This window comes from Schistocerca piceifrons, chromosome 9, assembly GCF_021461385.2.
Source record: "Schistocerca piceifrons isolate TAMUIC-IGC-003096 chromosome 9, iqSchPice1.1, whole genome shotgun sequence".
NCBI lineage: Eukaryota > Metazoa > Arthropoda > Insecta > Orthoptera > Acrididae > Schistocerca > Schistocerca piceifrons.
Window position 1 is genome coordinate 133,649,826 of NC_060146.1, and position 19,582 is coordinate 133,669,407.

Consider the following 19,582-nt stretch of genomic DNA (forward strand, 5'->3'; position numbering starts at 1 on the left):
ATTGTTTTGTTTGATAAGTTGATTACTAACTAAAATTTCAGAACTTAAAGTTTGAGTCATGTGGTTCATTGGCATTATGTGTCAAGATTATGCACCCAATTCCCTGGAACGACAGTAGTTACTTTCTAGCGGTGTTTATTTAGCTGTTGCGGAGTCCTGCTGTTTCTGCCAGTATTTTATTTTGCAGGTGAGATACATAACACGTTTCCTTTGCGCAATGTAGGTTCTGTCAGTTTCTTTATTTTACCAGGGCCATAAGCCAGTGCAGAAATTTTCGTGTGTTTCAGGTTACATTCTTATGCAGGTCGATATTACAATTTTTTATACAGTTACGTTTTTTTTTTTCAAAAGTTCACACTGAACAAGTCTACTTAGCGTGAACTCATTAGTTAGCTTATGTATTTGGTTATGAATGAGGTCGGTTTTCACACACAGAGGATTCTTTAAAGTTTCATGTACATTCAAAAATGCCTCTGAGCACTAAGGGACTGAACATCTGAGGTCATCAGTCCCCTAGAACTTAGAACTACTTAAACCTAACTAACCTAAGGACACACACACATCCATGCCCGAGGCAGGATTCGAACCGGCAAACGTAGCGGTCGCGTGGTTCCAGACTGAAGCGCCTAAAACCGCTCGGCCACAACAGCCGGCTGCGAGATAAATGAAAGTTGGTAGTGGTATTTCTACATCTGGAAGAGGACGCCTATTCAGATTTGGTGCCAGTCCCGTTGGAGCAACACTACTAGCGCCGCTATGGTTATGCAAGTCAAGTTTGCTTTAAACAAACGCTGTAATGTTCATTAGCGTTAGTTGCCTTTGACATTGGTCGTGGTAAATTGGAAATGAGCGTTTGGCGTCATGCGGAGCAGGTCCGGCCACCTTGGTGCAGGTCTTATTACACTACTGGCCATTAAAATTGCTACACCAAGAAGAAATGCAGATGATAAACGGGTATTCATTGGACAAATATATTATACTAGAACTCACATGTGATTACATTTTCACGCAATTTGGGTGCATAGAGCCTGAGAAATCAGTACCCAGAACAACCACCTCAGGCCGTAATAACGGCCTTGGTACGCCTAGGCATTGAGTCAAACAGAGCTTGGATGGCGTGTACAGGTACAGCTGCCCGTGCAGCTTCAACACGATACCACAGTTCATCAAGAGTAGTGGCTGGCGTATTGTGACAAGCCAGTTGCTCGGCCACCATTGACCAGACGTTTTCAATTGGTGAGACATGTGGAGAATGTGCTGGCCAGGGCAGCAGTCGAACATTTTCTGTATGCAGAAAGACACGTACATGCGGTCGTGCATTATCCTGCCGAAATGTAGGGTTTCGCTGGGATCGCATGAAGGGTAGAGCCACAGGTCGTAACACGTCTGAAATGTAGCGTCCACTGTTCAAAGTGCCGTCAATGCGAACAAGAGGTGACGCTAACCTTCATGGAGCAATATGTCTGCTTCCTATTACTAGAAACAAGCGAAGAGAGAGAGTAAGAGAAGAACAATTTACGAGCGGTCTTCTCCCTAACTAATTGCATGGAAGTTATTACATTTAAGGAGTTTACTCCTTGATTCTAAGATTAAATTTAATATTTACTATAAAATAGGAAAATTTTACGCCGCGTATGCGGTCGGTAGAAGGGTAATATTCACCTCACGCTGGATGAGAACCCTACGTCATACTGACGTAACGCTTTGTCATCGTGACGTTAATAACCTAAATCGACTACGTGAGTACGTATATTGATCTTCGGAAGTGTACCGAAGATGTTGCACCGATAACGTGAAAGCTAAATGTAAATAGACGTGTACTAACGAAGTGACAACAGTTGTGTGGTATGCTCATCTCAGTTGAATTACTTATTAAGCCGTAATCCCAACAATTTTGGTTGTTATTGTGTGTTTCTTGAATGTAATGAATGTCTGAACGAAGGAACCATAACAATAACGAAAGTCAAATATAGCGTCTAGTCATTTTTTTAAAAAAAATCCGATTAATTGTGCATAAATCTTGTCGATAGAAACGTGAAATAGAGAGAAATTAAAGTGTTTCGTATTTTTATAAAAGCCAACAGATTGTACATAATTCTTCTGGGCAGAAACGTTAAACTGAGAAATTAATGTGGTTCTAAAGATAATTCCGAATGTTCCTGGAATTTCAATTTTGCCTTCATATTGTAGATCAACTCAGACACTTTTGCTCCTCAGAAATAAATTTTTGCTGATGATTGTAATGTACTGACCTGTTTATCACACACGTCATTTTTCTTTGTACGTTGTATGCTGTGAAAAAGCAATGACATGCAAGTCACATTTGACCAGCACTTTAAGCAACTGAAAGCAGTGAGTGCTGCTGCCATTTTCAGCTACTTTTTGTATGACTCTTAGGCAGTATGGAAATCGCTATAGGAATCATGCAAAACACCACCAAAATTTATACCATGTCTATTGAGAGCATAAACAAATACAGTATTCCACCATCGCATATGAAAGATCACTTAGTGCTGCTAAAAAGACAGGGCTGTTGAGGTTATTTTGTCAAGTAGCTCATGCTCATCCATTGTGACAGTGTTCAACATCATTTGTCAACTACTAGGAAACTTATTTTTTTATAATTGATACTGTTTAAATATTAAAATGTAAGTGATAATTATAGACGAAATATTGTTTTTTTTTCACAGTATACAGCGTATAAAGAAAAATAATGACGTGTTTTATAAATGGGGCAGTACATTATAATCATCAGCAATAATTTATTTCTGAAGAGCGAAGTTTTCTGAGTTGATCTACAACATGAAGGCAAAATTTTAATTCCAGCAACATTCAGAATTACTTGCGCTAGAGGGCAGTTACGGCACCTTCTCGCGCACGCGTTGTGGGCCTTCTGCGGCCTATATAGGGGCCGCCGCTTGCGCTGAGAGGTCCAAAACCAAGGCGATCATTGTAGGCAAAACCACCCCTTCCTTCCGCCCCCTCGATTTCTATATCACCATCTACGGCCGTCCTATCGCCCTCACCCCCCCACCCTTAAGTACCTTGGCGTCACTCTCGACTGTCGCCTCTCCTGGACCCCCACCTCCGGACAATCCAAGCCAAGGCACACTCCTGACTCCGTCTCCTCAAGCTGCTTTCCGGCCGTACATGGGGTCTGGACCCCTCCACCATCCTCCATACCTATAAATCCGTGAGTCGCCGTATCCTTTGCTACGCCCACCCTGCCTGGGTCTCCGCTCCCCCCACCTTTTACAAATCCCTTCAGATCCTAGAACGCCACGCACTTCGCCTCGCCTATCGCATCCGTCTCCCCTCCCCCACGCGGATCCTGTATGACCTTATTCCGTTCCCCCACCTCCTCCTTTTTTCTCGAACGGATACAGATCCTCTACACCTCCTGCAAACTCGATCCTCCCCACCCGCTGGTCTCTCCCATCCTCTCCCACCCCCGTCCACTGCCGTGACTGTATTCCCACGTCCCACCTGCTCTCCATCTCTCCACTCTCCATACCCTCTCCCAAGGTGGCTTCCGCCTGCTCCCCCTCCCTGATGATGGCCTCCTCCCCTCCATCTACCCCTCCTACCAACTTTGGTCCTCCCTCCCTCTTTCTGTGTTTGTTCCTATGGACACACTCTCTCCCTTCTCTCTCCTTTCCCTTCATCCTCCCTTCCTCCCTTCATTCCTCCCCCCCCAACTCCCCTGCCATTGGCATCTCTGCTCTCCTCTCTCCCTCCTCCACCACCTTTCTCCCCTCCTGGCAGGTCCCCGGACTCGCACACGCTAAGTGGACATTCGCGCGCCGGAGATCATCGCCATCAGTTTAGTGACTGTGCTGTCGTGATTGTGATTTAGAATTTTTCGGCGCCACGCTTCTCGTTCACTTGTACCGTCTCTTTCGTCAGTGTTTGTGTGTGGTGCCGACAGTTTTTTGTGTGTTTTCGTCGAGTGTGAACGGCTTCATGTTTTTTATTTATTGTATCTCCTGTTTTTTAACCACCGATTTGTTACTTTTCTGTCTCCTTTTTGTCTATTATTGTAATTCTTGTGGCTGAAGAGCGGAGTAGATGTGATCCGCTGCCAGCCGCCTTTGTATAAGGTGAACAAATGACAATGAAGAAAAAAAAAACCGCTGAGAAGTCCGGCGAGATCGTGTACGCGACTCTTACCGAAGATGGCGGCCAGTTGGACCGTGGAAATATTGTGTCAAGATGACGTTATGATCCGGCTCCACACCCGAGAAGAATATTATCAATTATTACGCAGGGAAAGCCTTCGTAATCACATTCGGAATTATCTTTGGAACCACATTAATTTCTCGGTTTAACGTTTCTGCCCAGAAGAATTATGTATTATCCATTGACTTTTATAAAAATACGGAACACCTTAACTTCTCCCTATTTAACGTTTCTAGCCACATGATTTATGCACAATTAATCGGATTTTTTTTAAAAAAATTAACTAATCCTTTTTTTTACTTTGGTTATTATTATGTTTCCTTCGTTCAGGTATATTTACGTCACGACGACGTAACGTTACGTCACTATCACGCAGGGTTCTCCTCACCTAGCGTGAGGTGAATGCTACCCTCGGTGAAACACATAAGGTTCGTGAACATTTATTTCGTCGCGAGATACGCTTCTCGTTCCAAGTTTTTTTTTAAGTCTTTACGACACAACTGTCGCTGGGACGGCACACGCCAAACTGAAATACAAAGTTAGAAAGAAATCCAAAAAATAATAAAAGTAACACAGCCCAAGCTGTTAAAGCCTAAAGGCATAGTTTATTTCCAAATCTCCATTGTATTTTTTACAATAAGAAATTTACACAGCTGCCGGGGTAACGGCACTGTCAGACTGTAACTGAACGTCTGCTCTCTGGCAGACAGACTCTTCGCAGAGGAGCACGTGCTGAAGGCCGTGGCGAGCGCCCTTGCGTTGGCCAGGCGCCTTCTAGCTTCTGGAGCTGGCGCCGCCGATTTTGATGGTGATCAGGAAGCAGCACTCGAACTTCCGCTCCTCACCCTTGTTCCACAGCTTCCACATCACGTCGTATTCTCTCTGCATTAAAGGAAAAAATAATTTTAATAATACTCGACAAATAATAAGAAAGGAAAAGTGGAGCAAGTATGAGAATTACAGTGGTATGTCATTACTAGCGACCATGGCAGTGCTTCGTAATTGCTAAATATGTTTGGCAATTGGATATACGTCAAAATATCCTTTCCCCGCCTTTCTGTGCCCATTCCCTCCCACCACGCTCTTTGACCTTCTTGTCCTCTTCTCCCTCTCTCTTTCCACCTCCTCTTTCTGCTTCTCTCTGGCCATTTCGTCCTGGGCCCCTCCCTCAGTCCATCTACTCTTTCCGCCTCTCTCTGACATTGAGGCTCGTACACTGAAGCGCCAAAGAAACTGGCATAGGCACGCGTTTTCAAATACTGAGATATGAAAACAGGCAGAATACGGCGCTGCGGTCGGCAACGCCTGTATAAGCCAACAAATGTCTGGCGCAGTTGTTAGATCGGTTACTGCTGCTTCAATGGCAGGTTATCAAGATTTAAATGAGTCTGAACGTAGTGTTATTGTCTGCGCACGAGCGATGGGAAACAGCATCTCCGATGTAGCGATGAAGTGGGGATTTTCCCGTACGATCATTTCAGGAGTGTACTGTATCAGGAAACCGGTAAAACATCATCAAATCTCCGACATCGCTGCGGTCGGAAAAAGACACTGCAAGAATGGGACCAACGACGGCTGAAGAAAATCGTTCAACGTGACTGAAGTGCAACCCTTCCGCAAATTGCTGCAAATTTCAATGTTGGGCCATCAACAAGTGTCAGTGTGTGGAGCATTCAACGAAACGTCATCGATATGGGCTTTCGGAGCCGAAGGCTCACTCGTGTACCCTTGATGACTCCACGACACAAAGCTTTACGCCTCGCCTGGGCTCGTCAGCACCGACATTGGACTGTTGATACTGGAAACGTGTTGTCCGATCGGACAAGTCTCGTTTCAAATTGTATCGAGCGGGTGGGCGCGTACGCGTATGGAGACAACCTCTTGAATCCATGGACCCTGCATTTCAGCAGGGGACTGTTCAAGCTGGCGGAGGCTCTGTAATGGTGTGGGGCGTGTGCAGGTGGAATGATATGGGACCCTCATACGTCTAGTTAGGACTCTGACAGGTGACACGTACGTAAGCATCCTGTCTGATAACCTGCATCCATTCATGTCCATTGTGCATTCCGACGGACCTGGGCAATTCCAGCTGGACAATACGACATCCCACGCGCCCAGAATTGCTACAAATCGCTCCAGGAACACTCTCCTGAGTTTAAACACTTCCGCTGGCCACCAAACTCGCCAGACATGAACATTATTGAGCATGTCTGGGATGCCTTGCAACGTGCTGTTCAGAAGAGACTTCCACCCCTCGTACTCTTACGGATGTATGGACAGCCCCGCAGGATTCATGGTGTCAGTTACCTGCAGCATTACTTCAGACATTAGTCGAGTCCATGACACGTCGTGTCGCGGCACTTATGCATCCTCGTGGGGGCCCTACACGATGTTAGGCAGGCGCACCAGTTTCTTTGGCTACTACTGCAATGGATGACCGCTACCTACGGATTATGGCTCGGAGGAACCCTGACAGCAACGCCACCATGTTGAATAATGCTTTTCGTGCAGCCACAGGGCGTCGTGTTACGACTCAGACTGCGCAGTAGGCGGCATGATGCGCAACCTCACTGCCGACGTCCATGGCGAGGTCCATCTTTGTAACCACGACAGCATGCAGCGCAGTACAGATGGGCCCAACAACATGCCGAATGGACGACTCAGGAATGGAATCACGTTCTCTTTACCTGTGAGTGTCTCATATGCCTTCAATCAGACAATCGTCGGAGACGGGTTTGGAGGCAACCCGGTCAGGTTGGACTATTTAGACACTCCGTCCAGCGAGTGCAGCAAGGTGCAGGTTCCCTGCTGTTTTGGGGTCGCACTATGTCAGGCCAACGTACGGCGGTGGTGGTCATGCAAGGCGCCATAACGGCTGTGCGACACTTCAATGCCATCCTCCGGCCGATAGTGCAACCATATCGGCACCAATTGGCGAGACATTCATCTTCATGGACGACAATTCGCGCCCCCATCGTGCACATCTCGTGAATGAGTTCATTCAGGATAATGACATCTTTCGACTAGAGTGGCCAGAATGTTCTCCAGACATGAACCGTATCAAACATGTCTGGGATAGATTGAAAAGGGCTGTTTATGGACGACGTGACCCACCAACCACTCTGAGGGATCTACGCCGAATCGCCGTTGAGGAGTGGGACAATCTGGACCAACAGTGCCTTGAAGAACTTGTGGGTACTATGCCACGACGAATACAGGCATGCATCAACGCAAGAGGACGTGCTACTGCTTATTAGAGGTACCGGTGTGTACAGCAATCTAGGCCATCACATATGAAGGTCTCGCTGTATGGTGGTACAACATGTAATGTGTGGTTTTCATGAGCAATGAAAAGGGCGGTAATGATGTTTATGTTGATCTCTATTCCAGTTTTCTGTACAGATTCCGGAACTCTCGGAAACGAGGCGATTTAAAACTTTTTTTAATGTGTGTATATTAATGGATGTTTTAAAAAAATTGGGGCTTTACTTATTGAACGACCCTCGTAAAAACTTAGCTGTACTGAGAGTTCGACACCGATTCACATGAGGGGCACTTTAGCGCCTGAGGCTCTTTCGAAGTGGTCGCGTCTCCCCTTAGGCGCTAGAGCATCATCGAAGTGCCACATATTTAAATGGACGTTAAAGTCCATGTACAGGTACATTCTTTAAGTGCGCAACAAAGGCGCTTGGGAGGAACTGAGGGTGTTGCCGAACTGGGGAGGGGGGGGGGGGTGGATGTTAGAGAGACCATTTCGCCTTTTATTCACGCATGTGTCAATTCTGTGCCACCCACTTCTTCCACATGACCACGCCACAGGAGGGCCAGAAAGGAGGGCTGAAAAAGCGCGAACACCCTCTGCTGCTTCGTACCATGTGGATTCGAACGTTCCATAGTCGTTCCACCCTGTATACCAGAGAGAAATTGCGGTCGTGGTGCATTACCAAAGGTCAGATCACCTTCGATGTGGCTGCAGCCTCTTTCTGTCCTTACAGAAGGGTTGTAACGTCGGGGGAGAGACAGGAGTCTTAAAGATTGTCAAGAACGTCCTCATGTTGCTCATCACACGAAATGTGCGGAAATCAAAGCCCCAAGGGATGCGGGGGTTTCAGTGTCGATTCTGAAATGTTTTCCTTTGCCACCCATAAGGAAACAGCGTAATTTCAAAGTTGGTGTCGCTGTTATGATCTCCAACGCAGAAGCGTTAAAAGGAGGGGTGTAATGTCTTTAGCGCGCGGAATTAGCCGAGCGGTCTGAGGCGCTGCAGTCATAGACTGTGCGGCTGGTCCCGGCGGAGGCTCGAGTCCCCCCTCGGGCATGGGTGTGTGTGTGTTTGTCCTTAGGATAATTTAGGCTAAGTAGTGTGTAAGCTTAGGGACTGATGACCTTAGCAGTTGAGTCCCATAAGATTTCACACACATTTGAACATTTTTTTTTGTAATGTCGGTAAAAGGGGGTGTGACGGCCTTCCCATCGTGTATCGTGTAACACGCCCATGATGACGTTCGGCACAACTGTGGCGACATTTACTGACAATGTGACTTCATTAATCCACCTTACAGGTCACATGACCTTTTGAACTGTGGCCTTTTTTCGCATGTCGACACCCTGCTGTTTGAAGCGTTGCAGAGCCCAGGGTTACATCGCAGGGTTCCACGTTCCTATATTCCCTCCGACGATCTCTGTGTTGCCGTCTGGCAGGAGGTGGTGTCCCCCTGGCATCGTCACTGTATAGTGTCCCTTTTGAAATATCCAAGCCGATATGTTGTTGTTGTTGTTGTTGTGGTCTTCAGTCCTGAGACTGGTTTGCTGCAGCTCCCCATGCTTCTCTATCCTGTGCAAGCTTCTTCATCTCCCAGTACCTACTGCAGCCTACATCCTTCTGAATCTGCTTAGTGTATTCATCTCTTGGTCTCCCTCTACGATTTTTACCCTCCACGCTGCCCTCCAATACTAAATTAGTGATCCCTTGCTGCCTCAGAACATGTCCTACCAAACGATCCCTTCTTCTAGTCAAGTTGTGCCACAAACTCCTCTTCCCCCCAATTCTATTCAATACCTCCTCATTAGTTATATGATCTACCCATCTAATCTTCAGCATTCTTCTGTAGCACCACATTTCGAAAGCTTCTATTCTCTTCTTGTCTAAACTATTTATCGTCCACGTTTCACTTCCATACGTGGCTACACTCCATACAAATACTTTCAGAAACGACTTCCTGACACTTAAATCTATACTCGATGTTAACAAATTTCTTTTCATCAGAAACGGTTTCCTTGCCATTGTCAGTCTACATTTTATATCCTCTCTACTTCGACCATCATCAGTTATTTTGCTCCCCAAATAGCAAAACTCCTTTACTGTTTTAAGTGTCTCATTTCCTAATCTGATTCCCTCAGCATCACCCGACTTAATTCGACTACATTACATTATCCTAGTTTTGCTTTTGTTGATGTTCATCTTATACCCTCCTTTCAAGACACTGTCCATTCCGCTCAACTGCTCTTCCAAGTCCTTTGCTGTCTCTGACAGAATTACAATGTCATCGGCGAACCTCAAAGTTTTTATTTCTTCTCCATGGATTTTAATGCCTACTCCGAACTTTTCTTTTGTTTCCTTAACTGCTTGCTCAATATACACATTGAATAGCATCGGGGAGAGGCTACAACTCTGTCTCACTCCCTTCCCAACCACTGCTTCCCTTTCATGCCCCTCGACTCTTATAACTGCCATCTGGTTTCTGTACAAATTGTAAATAGCCTTTCGCTCCCTGTATTTTACCCCTGCCACCTTCAGAATTTGAAAGAGAGTATTCCAGTCAACATTGTCAAAAGCTTTTTCTAAGTTTACAAATGATAGAAAAGTAGGTTTGCCTTTCCTTAATCTTTCTTCTAAGGTATGTCATAGGGTTAGTATTGCCTCACGTGTTCCAACATTTCTACAGAATCCAAACTGATCTTCCCCGAGGTCGGCTTCTACCAGTTTTTCCATTCGTCTGTAAAGAATTCGCGTTAGTATTTTGCAGCTGTGACTTATTGAACTGATAGTTCGGTAATTTTCACATCTGTCAACACCTGCTTTCTTTGGGATTGGAATTATTATATTCTTCTTGAGGGAATTTCTCCTGTCTCATACATCAAGCCGATATATTTGAAGTAAATAATAAAAGGACTCTGAATAATATTATATGGACATAAACGACTAATTAATTACTAAAATGTATTAAATTAAAGAAAGACTATATCGATTGCAATGTAATAAAAAGACATTATTTATATGAGGTGGGATCGTAGTGCATAACGTTCTCGAAACTAAGATTATTATCTTTCTCATTATATATAAGTCAAAAAAGATATTTAAAATCACTTCGGAGTCAGATCATTTCTTCTGGTGTATGTAAGGTACGCTTGCTATTGTAAAGCGGTAGCTTTTGTTCTATTTGTTCTCGCACGTAGCGAATAATGCAAGTGTATATTCTGTGCTTAGTGGGAATATATTTACAAAAAGTGAGTGCATTGTGTTAGTTAAAGAACCCATGCAAACAATTCTTCCTTAATTAACAATTGCAAGAAGTTATTTAGCATTTTTTCAGTCTCTGCGAAGCGAGCAGCGGTGATCTTTGATTGGCAACAATTGGCCGCCATTACGCGACGCATTTAAATTTATTTTTTTGTGTAACATATCACCACAGCCGGAGCAGATAGAATCATTTCAAGTTATTCAATTAATTAAAGTGCAGAGCTTAATTAATTTTATTTCGTCAAAAAATGCATACTTTCAAAGATACGATTTATTCTAGGTCAGTGTCCTTAGCCTGCATTACATTTCGCCGAAAGCATTTGAAATAATTTGTAGGGAGCCTGGCGCTCATTTGAAATATAGTTTAATATTTATCTTTGGCCACCTACAAATATATATATATATATATATATATATATATATATATATATATATATATATATATATATATATATATCACTTAATAATAATAATAATAATTAATAACCACAGAAAGGAAGGGATAATATAACTTGTCCTCCCTTCACGGGAATAAGCTTCGGCTTATTAAGCCCTCTCAGCGGCTTGGACGACCTACTCTCAGCCTTCCCGCCAGGAGGAGGTCATTTGAACTAGGTTGCGTATTGGGCACTGCTTTTTTAGCCATCGTCATTTTGATAAGTGACGCTACCCTATCACTTTATACACACTGCGCCCAAGTTTTAACTGTCGGCCACTTCCTGGCGGAATGCCCACTTTTTGAAACTTCCTGACAGATTAAAACTGTGTGCCGGACCGAGACACGAACTCGGGACCTTTGCCATTCGCGGCACACAGTTTTAATCTGCCAGGGAGTTTCATATCAGCGCACACTCCTTTGCAGAGTGAAATCTCATTCTGGAGACACCCCCCAGACTGTGGCTAAGCCATGTATCCGCAATATCCTTTCTTCAGGGATGCTAGTGCTGCAAGGTTCGCAGAAGAGCTTCTGTAAAGTTTGGAAAGTAGGAGACGAGGTACTGGCAGTAGTAAAGCTGTGAGGACGGGGCGTGAGTCGTGCTTGGGAAGCTCAGTTGGTAGAGCACTTGCCCACGAAAGGCAAAGGCCCCGAGTTCGAGTCTCGGTCCGGCACACAGTTTTAATCTGCCACGGAGTTTCATATCAGCGCACACTTCGCTGCAGAGTGAAATCTCATTCTGGAGACACCCCCCAGACTGTGGCTAAGCCATGTATCCGCAATATCCTTTCTTCAGGGATGCTAGTGCTGCAAGGTTCGCAGAAGAGCTTCTGTAAAGTTTGGAAAGTAGGAGACGAGGTACTGGCAGTAGTAAAGCTGTGAGGACGGGGCGTGAGTCGTGCTTGGGAAGCTCAGTTGGTAGAGCACTTGCCCACGAAAGGCAAAGGCCCCGAGTTCGAGTCTCGGTCCGGCACACAGTTTTAATCTGCCACGGAGTTTCATATCAGCGCACACTCCGCTGCAGAGTGAAATCTCATTCTGGAAACACGCCCCAGACTGTGGCTCAGCCATGTCTCCGCAATATCCTTTCTTTCAGGAGTACTAGTTCTGCAAGGTTCACAGGAGAGCTTCTGTAAAGTTTGGAAAGTAGGAGACGAGGTACTGGTAGTAGTAAAGCTGTGAGGACGGGGCGTGAGTCGTACTTGGGTAGCTCAGTTGGTAGAGCACTTGCCCGCGAAAGGCAAAGGCCCCGAGTTCTAGTCTCGATCCGGCACACAGTTTTAATCTGCCAGGGAGTTACATATCAGCGCACACTCCGCTGCAGAGGGAAATTCTGATTCAGCCCATTTTTTAACCGTTTACGTTCCCGCTTGGGTTTGCCATCTGAGTTAACGGCGGTTTTAGCAAATGACGCGCAGGCTGTCGACCGCGTTTTACTTTTTATCCGTCAATATGGCGAAGGACATTTAATTTTTATCCTTGGATCTCCGTTTCTGTATGGTGTCTTTTTACCCCTTTCTCCACGTCCCTGTTTTTCTGTCAATTGGGACTGACATATAGTCGTTTTTAACGCCTCTTTTGTGACGTCTCCTGGCAAGACATTCACAAAATCGTTGCAACATGTGTGAAAAAAGAAACATTTATCTGTATTATTATTATTATTATTATTTCATTTCTGTATCAACGGTTGTCGATTATATAGACTCTGTAAAAAAAAAAAACTTTTTTCATTTTTATGTTTGTACAATAATTATGTATCTATATGTTGCAAATAATGTCTGTGGTCGGCCAGTGTAGAAATCAAAGCAGATAATGATAATTAAAAAAGATAACAAAGATGCATATTAAGTTGCCTATAAACAGTAGAGGTTAAAACATTGCTCTCTCTGTCTTCTTGTAGCCGTTAAAGTTATAAGAGCCTGTAACGCTCGATTGAATGCATAGTTAGCTTTCTTTTGTTCCTTGTCTGAGAAAGACGCCATTGGAAGATGATGAATGAAAAAGGTGTGTACTTTAAATTTATGTTGATTTTGGAATATAGAAATTGTTAAAAATACTTGTAATAATTTATTGCTAGCTTGCCCAGTATTTTATTCCACATTTTCAGCCGTTTTCAGCCTATTTAGAATTTTTCATGACGCAGAGCTGTGCAGCAATCGCGGGAGCCGCTGCCTCGGCAAATTCAAATTAAATTGAATGAAAGCAGTTTTCCCGCAATTAAGTGGGCAGGTAGCGGTACACTAAAATTATTTCTTTCAGCTTCCCGGAGACCTCAGAGGTGAATGGTGGATTTTATGATGTCATTTTCAGGTGGACATGGGCAACTGCTATTACGATATCAGTGACGTAAATAATTTAAATAAATCAGAGCAATAAAATTTTAGTAGTGTGATATCAAAGACTGCTGTCATGAAAGCTGTTCTGGCTAATAATACAAAAACCGAATTTCATTTTTCGTTTCATGCTCTCTTTTTGGTCGTGGAAATCAGTAGCTTTTACGTTTAGTGAATATAGCATACTGTAACTTCTGTACGTATAATAAGAGTAGCGAAGGACATCTTTAATTTCATAATTAGTTACAGTAATGATACCGTGTTTGATTTCTAACAAGCCAGATCAGGGTTACATAGAAATAGTTTGCAGATTAAAAATCATACGTGCACAGTAGGAAATCTTTTAGTGTTGTGCGAATCCCCACGTAATCGATCAAGGTGCACAAAGTTAAAATTTTTTCAACTGCAGAAACTAATAGTGAGAATCGCATTTTATCTATTGTGTTCACAACAATAACGATTATATAGTTAATTAAAATATTATACCATATAAACTGCATATAAAGTCAAAAGCGCGGTGGGGATTACGCGACACTCTGTCTCCGTGTTCTATAGTTTTGACGTGGGCGTGTACAACCGAAGTTGTTTTTTCGCCCAAAAGCAAAATAAAAAAACGCCTTTGCACCATTACAGAGAAAGGTTGTAGGCAACCTTGAACCAAATTTCAAACTTATGTATCGCCATGGGATACAGTTACGCGGTTTAGAAAAAGTGATCCATTAATTATGTTGCGCAGTGTAGCTGGCAGGGCATCAGCCCCGGAAGTTGAGCCACAGACTCTGCAGCTGAACTCCAGTTCACTGTGTGGTCCCTAAATACGCAATGACTGCAAAGAAATGATGTTCGCTCTAATTACGACCACGTGACAGTCGCTACAATATAGCGCAGCAATGGCGGCGCCTACTGTAGACACGACCGGAGCTGCGGTGCCGTTTCGCTGCCTTAACGCCTGCTGCTTAGGCAACACCTTTCACTCTGCGGTACCGCGTGCAGTCTGTGTCCTATTGGCTCTGAGCACTATGGGAGTCAACTTCTGAGGTCATCAGTCACCTAGAACTTAGAACTACTTAAACCTAACTAATCTAAGGACATCACACACATCCATGTCCGAGGCAGGATTCGAACCTGCGACCGTAGCAGCAGCGCGGTTCCAGACTGAAGCGCCTAGAACCGCTCGGCCACGACTGTGTCCTGTGTATAGAGCAACCGGTAAATGCGTTTTTTGTTCATTAGCCGATCAGATAAGCTGCATCGGACGCCTTCGAGAAATCATGGGAAAAAGGATTACGTTGGCGCCGTTGAATACTCTTCCTTCTGGATCTCACTGGCGGAGAGAGCGACCTGAATCTCACACTATCACTGTTCGTGGAGTCCACGTGATTCCTTCAAAGGAGATTTTTTTCCCTCCCGCACACTTGGGTCAATTCTAGTGTTCGATTCCACTCGTCGGCTCTTTAAGCGATGACGTCATACCTAAGGCATAGACGCTACATAGAGACAATCTTTGAAAGCAACTTGATCATATTCGTAAACAAACGAATGTAGCATACGACAAAATTACACAGTTCACGTGATTAATTACTTAGCCACAAATTATATCGACAAGAATTGAAGGTAACGAAAATAAATAATAACAGAAAAAGAGAAGTTCACATGTCTGAAATAAATTATTATCGTAATTTATGAGAGTAAGAAAAGCACAGAGAATCTTTAAATCCAGTACAGTACAGCGCATGGTGAAGTCATAATATTATGAATCAGCGTTAAATTTTAATACTAATTGTTAATTCTAACGGTACGAGTATACAAGTAACGAAAATTGACAAAAATTAAGGTCTAACAGATACTGGAATCGGTAACTGGAACTGACGTATAATGGTTAATTGTAGTTGCCGATTCCAGTCATTCTACTGTTCGTTAGTCAGATCGTTTCAACAAGTGTGTGCACTTAAGTGGTAAAGGATTTCCACATATGGTATCACCATCCTCATTACTACGAAAAAGAGAAAAATTTGGAAGCTGTACCAATAATATTTATTAGTTTCTCGTAGTAGTTCTGAGATCAATAAGAAACGCAGAAATCCTACAAAAACATAGTCCACATATTTACTGCAAAAATGTCCAAATTTATGAACCATCGAAAAGCTGGAAACGGTAACTATAAGAACTGATCTCCTATATAGGTCCCTTCAAGTTACCGATTCCAGCCATTCGATGACTCATTAATTAGATCGTTTTTTCAATACGTGTGTGCATTAAAATGTAGGCTAATATGATTTCTGTATTTGTAATTGCACTTTGAACTACTAGAAGAAAGTTACTAATATTGAGAATAGGTAACTAGAGTTGACCTACACAGAAGGCCAGTTCTAGTTACCGATTCTAGTTTTTGTTATACACCCCAGTACTTTAAGAGAGGAATTACAAATGTAGAAATGGAATTTGTTTCAGTGCATACAACTGCAATAGTAATTTACGTATGAATCATGGAATGGTTGGAATCTGTAACTGGAATTTACCTACGTAAGTTAATTCTAGTTATCGATTCCAATATTCTTTATTTTCTGTGGATATTCGTTTGTCGTGTACTGGCTTTTCTTTTAGAATTTAGTGTGTTGGTTTCTCCACATTTTTTGCTACTGTTTTGTATTTGTTGTCATTCATTCAATATTCCCATTTTTCTGATGCATTTCAGTTTCTCCCCGCCAAAACCACCACTTTTCTGCACTTCTCCAGTTACATTCAATAATTAATATAAAATTAGCCCTTTTTCTTATAATAGTACGACTTCAGCATGTGCTTTACTGTAATGCAAATTAAAGGTTCTCTGTGCGTTTATAGTCGCATAAATTACGAAAATGCTTCTTACCAGACATGAAAATTAGTTTTTAATTCTTGTTCTTAATTCTTTTCATTAACTTCAGTCCGTTTCGATATAATTTATGACTAAGTAAATAACTGCGAGAATGTGATTGTGATTTTATCGTATGCTACATTCGTCTGTTTACGTGTGTAATCCGTTTCGTGAATTGCCTATACGTAGCGTCTTTGCCTTGGATATAACGTTATTGCTCAAAGCCGACGAGTGGAATCTGACAGTAGAATTTACCCCACTTTGCTGTCTACGTTGGTCTGCAAAACTTAACCACAAAAGTAACATACGCGTGATGTGTCACTCTAAACTATCACACCTCGACCAAACTCGGACCCTACATGGGAAGAACTACTATAGTATAGTGCAGAAGGTAACTGAAAGAAATACACATAGAGACGAAAACAAACGACACTTTTATTGTAATACAATAATTACGCTGAGGTCCTCTGGACATTAAAAAGGCGGGGCGTGGTACTTAATAGGATGTGTGATGCATGCTCTACAACTTGCTCCCATGGTGCCAGAAGGCTGTGTGTCGTCCCCATTGAAAGTATTGGAAAAAACTCGAACGTAAATATATAAAACAATCAATATGGACGAGAGCTTTTATCTCGATGGCTAAATATTATATTGAGTGCGATACTGGCCGCTCAGGTGGCAGATAATTTAAATCATTTGTATTATTATTATATAAAATGTTGACATGAACTTTCGAGTGCAAAGAGTAATAATTATGCACCACACCAACAATCAAAATTAATGTATAGAAGAACTGGGTTCAACTGTCTTCTTTTTATCAGTTCACTCTCTCTCTTGTCAGCCGTGTTAGAAGTCGGACATTTTGGTTCACTGCTGTTGAATGTAAGCGTATTTGTAATATTAATTTGACAATATAATAGTTTAATGTTATTGTTCACTTTCATTTGTAGAAGGTGAGTGTCATGTCCGTTTCCTTTAAACTTCAATACTCTGAGTAATTTTCAGCACAACAATTGTAGCCGCCGCTGCAGCTACGGACGCCATTACGTGGCAATCTTAATTCATGAAATTCGCGGAAGCGAAGAAATCGCCCACTTATAATATAGTAAATATTTTTTCCACAGCCGTCCGCCACAATGGAAGATTAAGGATTAAGATTTTTATTTTCAGTTGTTGGCCGAGATCCAGAACCACGACTCGGACTACTATTAATTGCTAAAAGTGGTAAGAACAATTCTCTCGCGTGTGTGGGCAATTACAAATGATAATCAAAGATCTCATGCTTGTTAACAATACAAGCCAAGGCAAAATACAAAAATATTATTTCAGTTCTTAACTGAAATGCAATGTGTTTGAAGATTGGCTCGTATTACAGTAACTAACATGAACAAAGAGACTGCTCATCGTTAATCTTATTGACCAAATAGTTGTGAAAAGCATGAAAATCAAATTAAAAAATAATTTAAAACCGAACCAAAACCAAATCTCAACCGTTTTAAAGAGCTCATTGCACGCCATTTAATTATTATTTTATTAATACATGTAATATACAGGGTGAAGTGAAATTCGAGGACTCGGGCTTCGCAGCGCGAATCCTCACATGCCAGCGATCCTTGATGAAGCCCCAAAGGAAAAAATCGCATGGGGTTAGTTCGGGTTGAACTTCACTGTACCCAAGCGCTGGATAGGCCGCAAGAGGCCCAATGACAGGGCTTGTTTTGCATGGCCCCCACGTTCACCCGACCTAACCCGATGCGATTTTTTCCTTTGGGGCTTCATCAAGGATCGTGTACCAGCAGACCTCCTTGAATTAAGAAACCGGATTGAAGCAGTTGTTGCTAAAATCACTGAAGACACACTTATCAACGTTTGGAAAAAACTCGGCTATAGACTTGATGTGTGCCACGTGACAAATGGTTTTCATATTGAACATTTATAAGGTTCTTGGTAAAATTGTTTGAGTTACTCATTCATTTGACATATCATTTATAACTATAAGTTTAATATAATAAATATTATAAAGCGTTAAAACCCAGATATTCATTTATAAACACTCTGTATTAAGTCCTAATCGACGCTGTCCTGGGAGGCAACGCCTTACGCTTATGACGGCCCGTAACGCTGTAGTGTCTGAGGGGTTGCCGATCACTTAAGGCGAACGTCGTGTACATGGCAATACCCTCATAAGGCCGTGTTATGGTGTAACGGGGCATAATGTTACATGGCCGTACTGACGTCCAAATCATCGAACACACTACAATCACCAATCAAGTTTATTGTGACACTACGGCCCTTCCCCATCTGCGTGTTTCCGGTGGTACATTTGGCCCTGAGTTAATTTTTATGGATGACAATGTGCGACCGCATCGCACTGCGCAGGTGGAGCAAGTCTTGGAACGGGAGGATATTCGGCGAATGGACTGGCCTGCCAGTTCCACGGAGTTAAATCCCATCGACCACGAGTGGGATGCGGTGGGGGACGTATTGCAGCACGTGCACAACCATCCAGCATATGTAAATTGAAGGGGAATCACTGTTATCAGCTGCAGCGGGACACTGAGCGGAATCAGCGGCGACGAGCGAAAATGTGTACCGGACCGGGATTCGAACCCGGGATCTCCTGCTTACTACGCAGGTGTGGTAACTATTGCGCCATCCTGGACACAGCGTTGTCGCAACTGCACGAAATGTCTCGGTACGCCTCACGGCCGATCCACACTCCCACAGTGGAACCTATCTGCAGTCCCTGTCCATTGTACACATGTTCGAAACTTAAGAGATTCCCGCAGGAGGTCGGACGTTCAAAAATGGCTCTGAGCACTATGGGACTTAACATCTGTGGTCATCAGTCCCTTAGAACTTAGAACTACTTAAACCTAACTAACCTAAGGACATCACACACATCCATGCCCGAGGCAGGATTCGAACCTGCGACCGCAGCAGTCGTGCGGTTCCGGACAGAGCGCCTAGAACCGCGAGACCACCGCGGCCGGCAGGTCGGACGTATTTGAGCATTCGCACTGAAGAAAGCGGATCCATTGCCCAGTCAGGTTTATCAACTGTTTGAGTGGGTGTGGTTTGGGATCTTATGAGCGCCCAACGACGAGGTTATCAGCGCCCTGACATCGATTAAAACAAACGAATGTGGATAAGAACGAAAATTGTCGTACACACATGCACACGAAACGACCACAAAATGACTATCGCACAGGCATTCTCACATGTACTAAGACCAATGAGGAGGCAAGATAGCCAATCAA

The 19,582-nt window shown here is 43.3% G+C and overlaps 1 protein-coding gene across 1 annotated transcript in view; it reads right to left on the reverse strand.

Moving 5' to 3' along the window:
• Nucleotides 1-4,741: 4,741 nt before the first annotated feature.
• Nucleotides 4,742-19,582, reverse strand: part of LOC124717133 (MD-2-related lipid-recognition protein-like) — a 101,497-nt gene continuing 86,656 nt past the window's right edge. Inside the window, exon 4 of the mRNA XM_047243872.1 lies at nt 4,742-5,061. Coding sequence (XP_047099828.1) covers nt 4,954-5,061 — 108 coding nt within the window. The 3' untranslated portion in view covers nt 4,742-4,953. The remainder of the gene's footprint in view (nt 5,062-19,582) is intronic.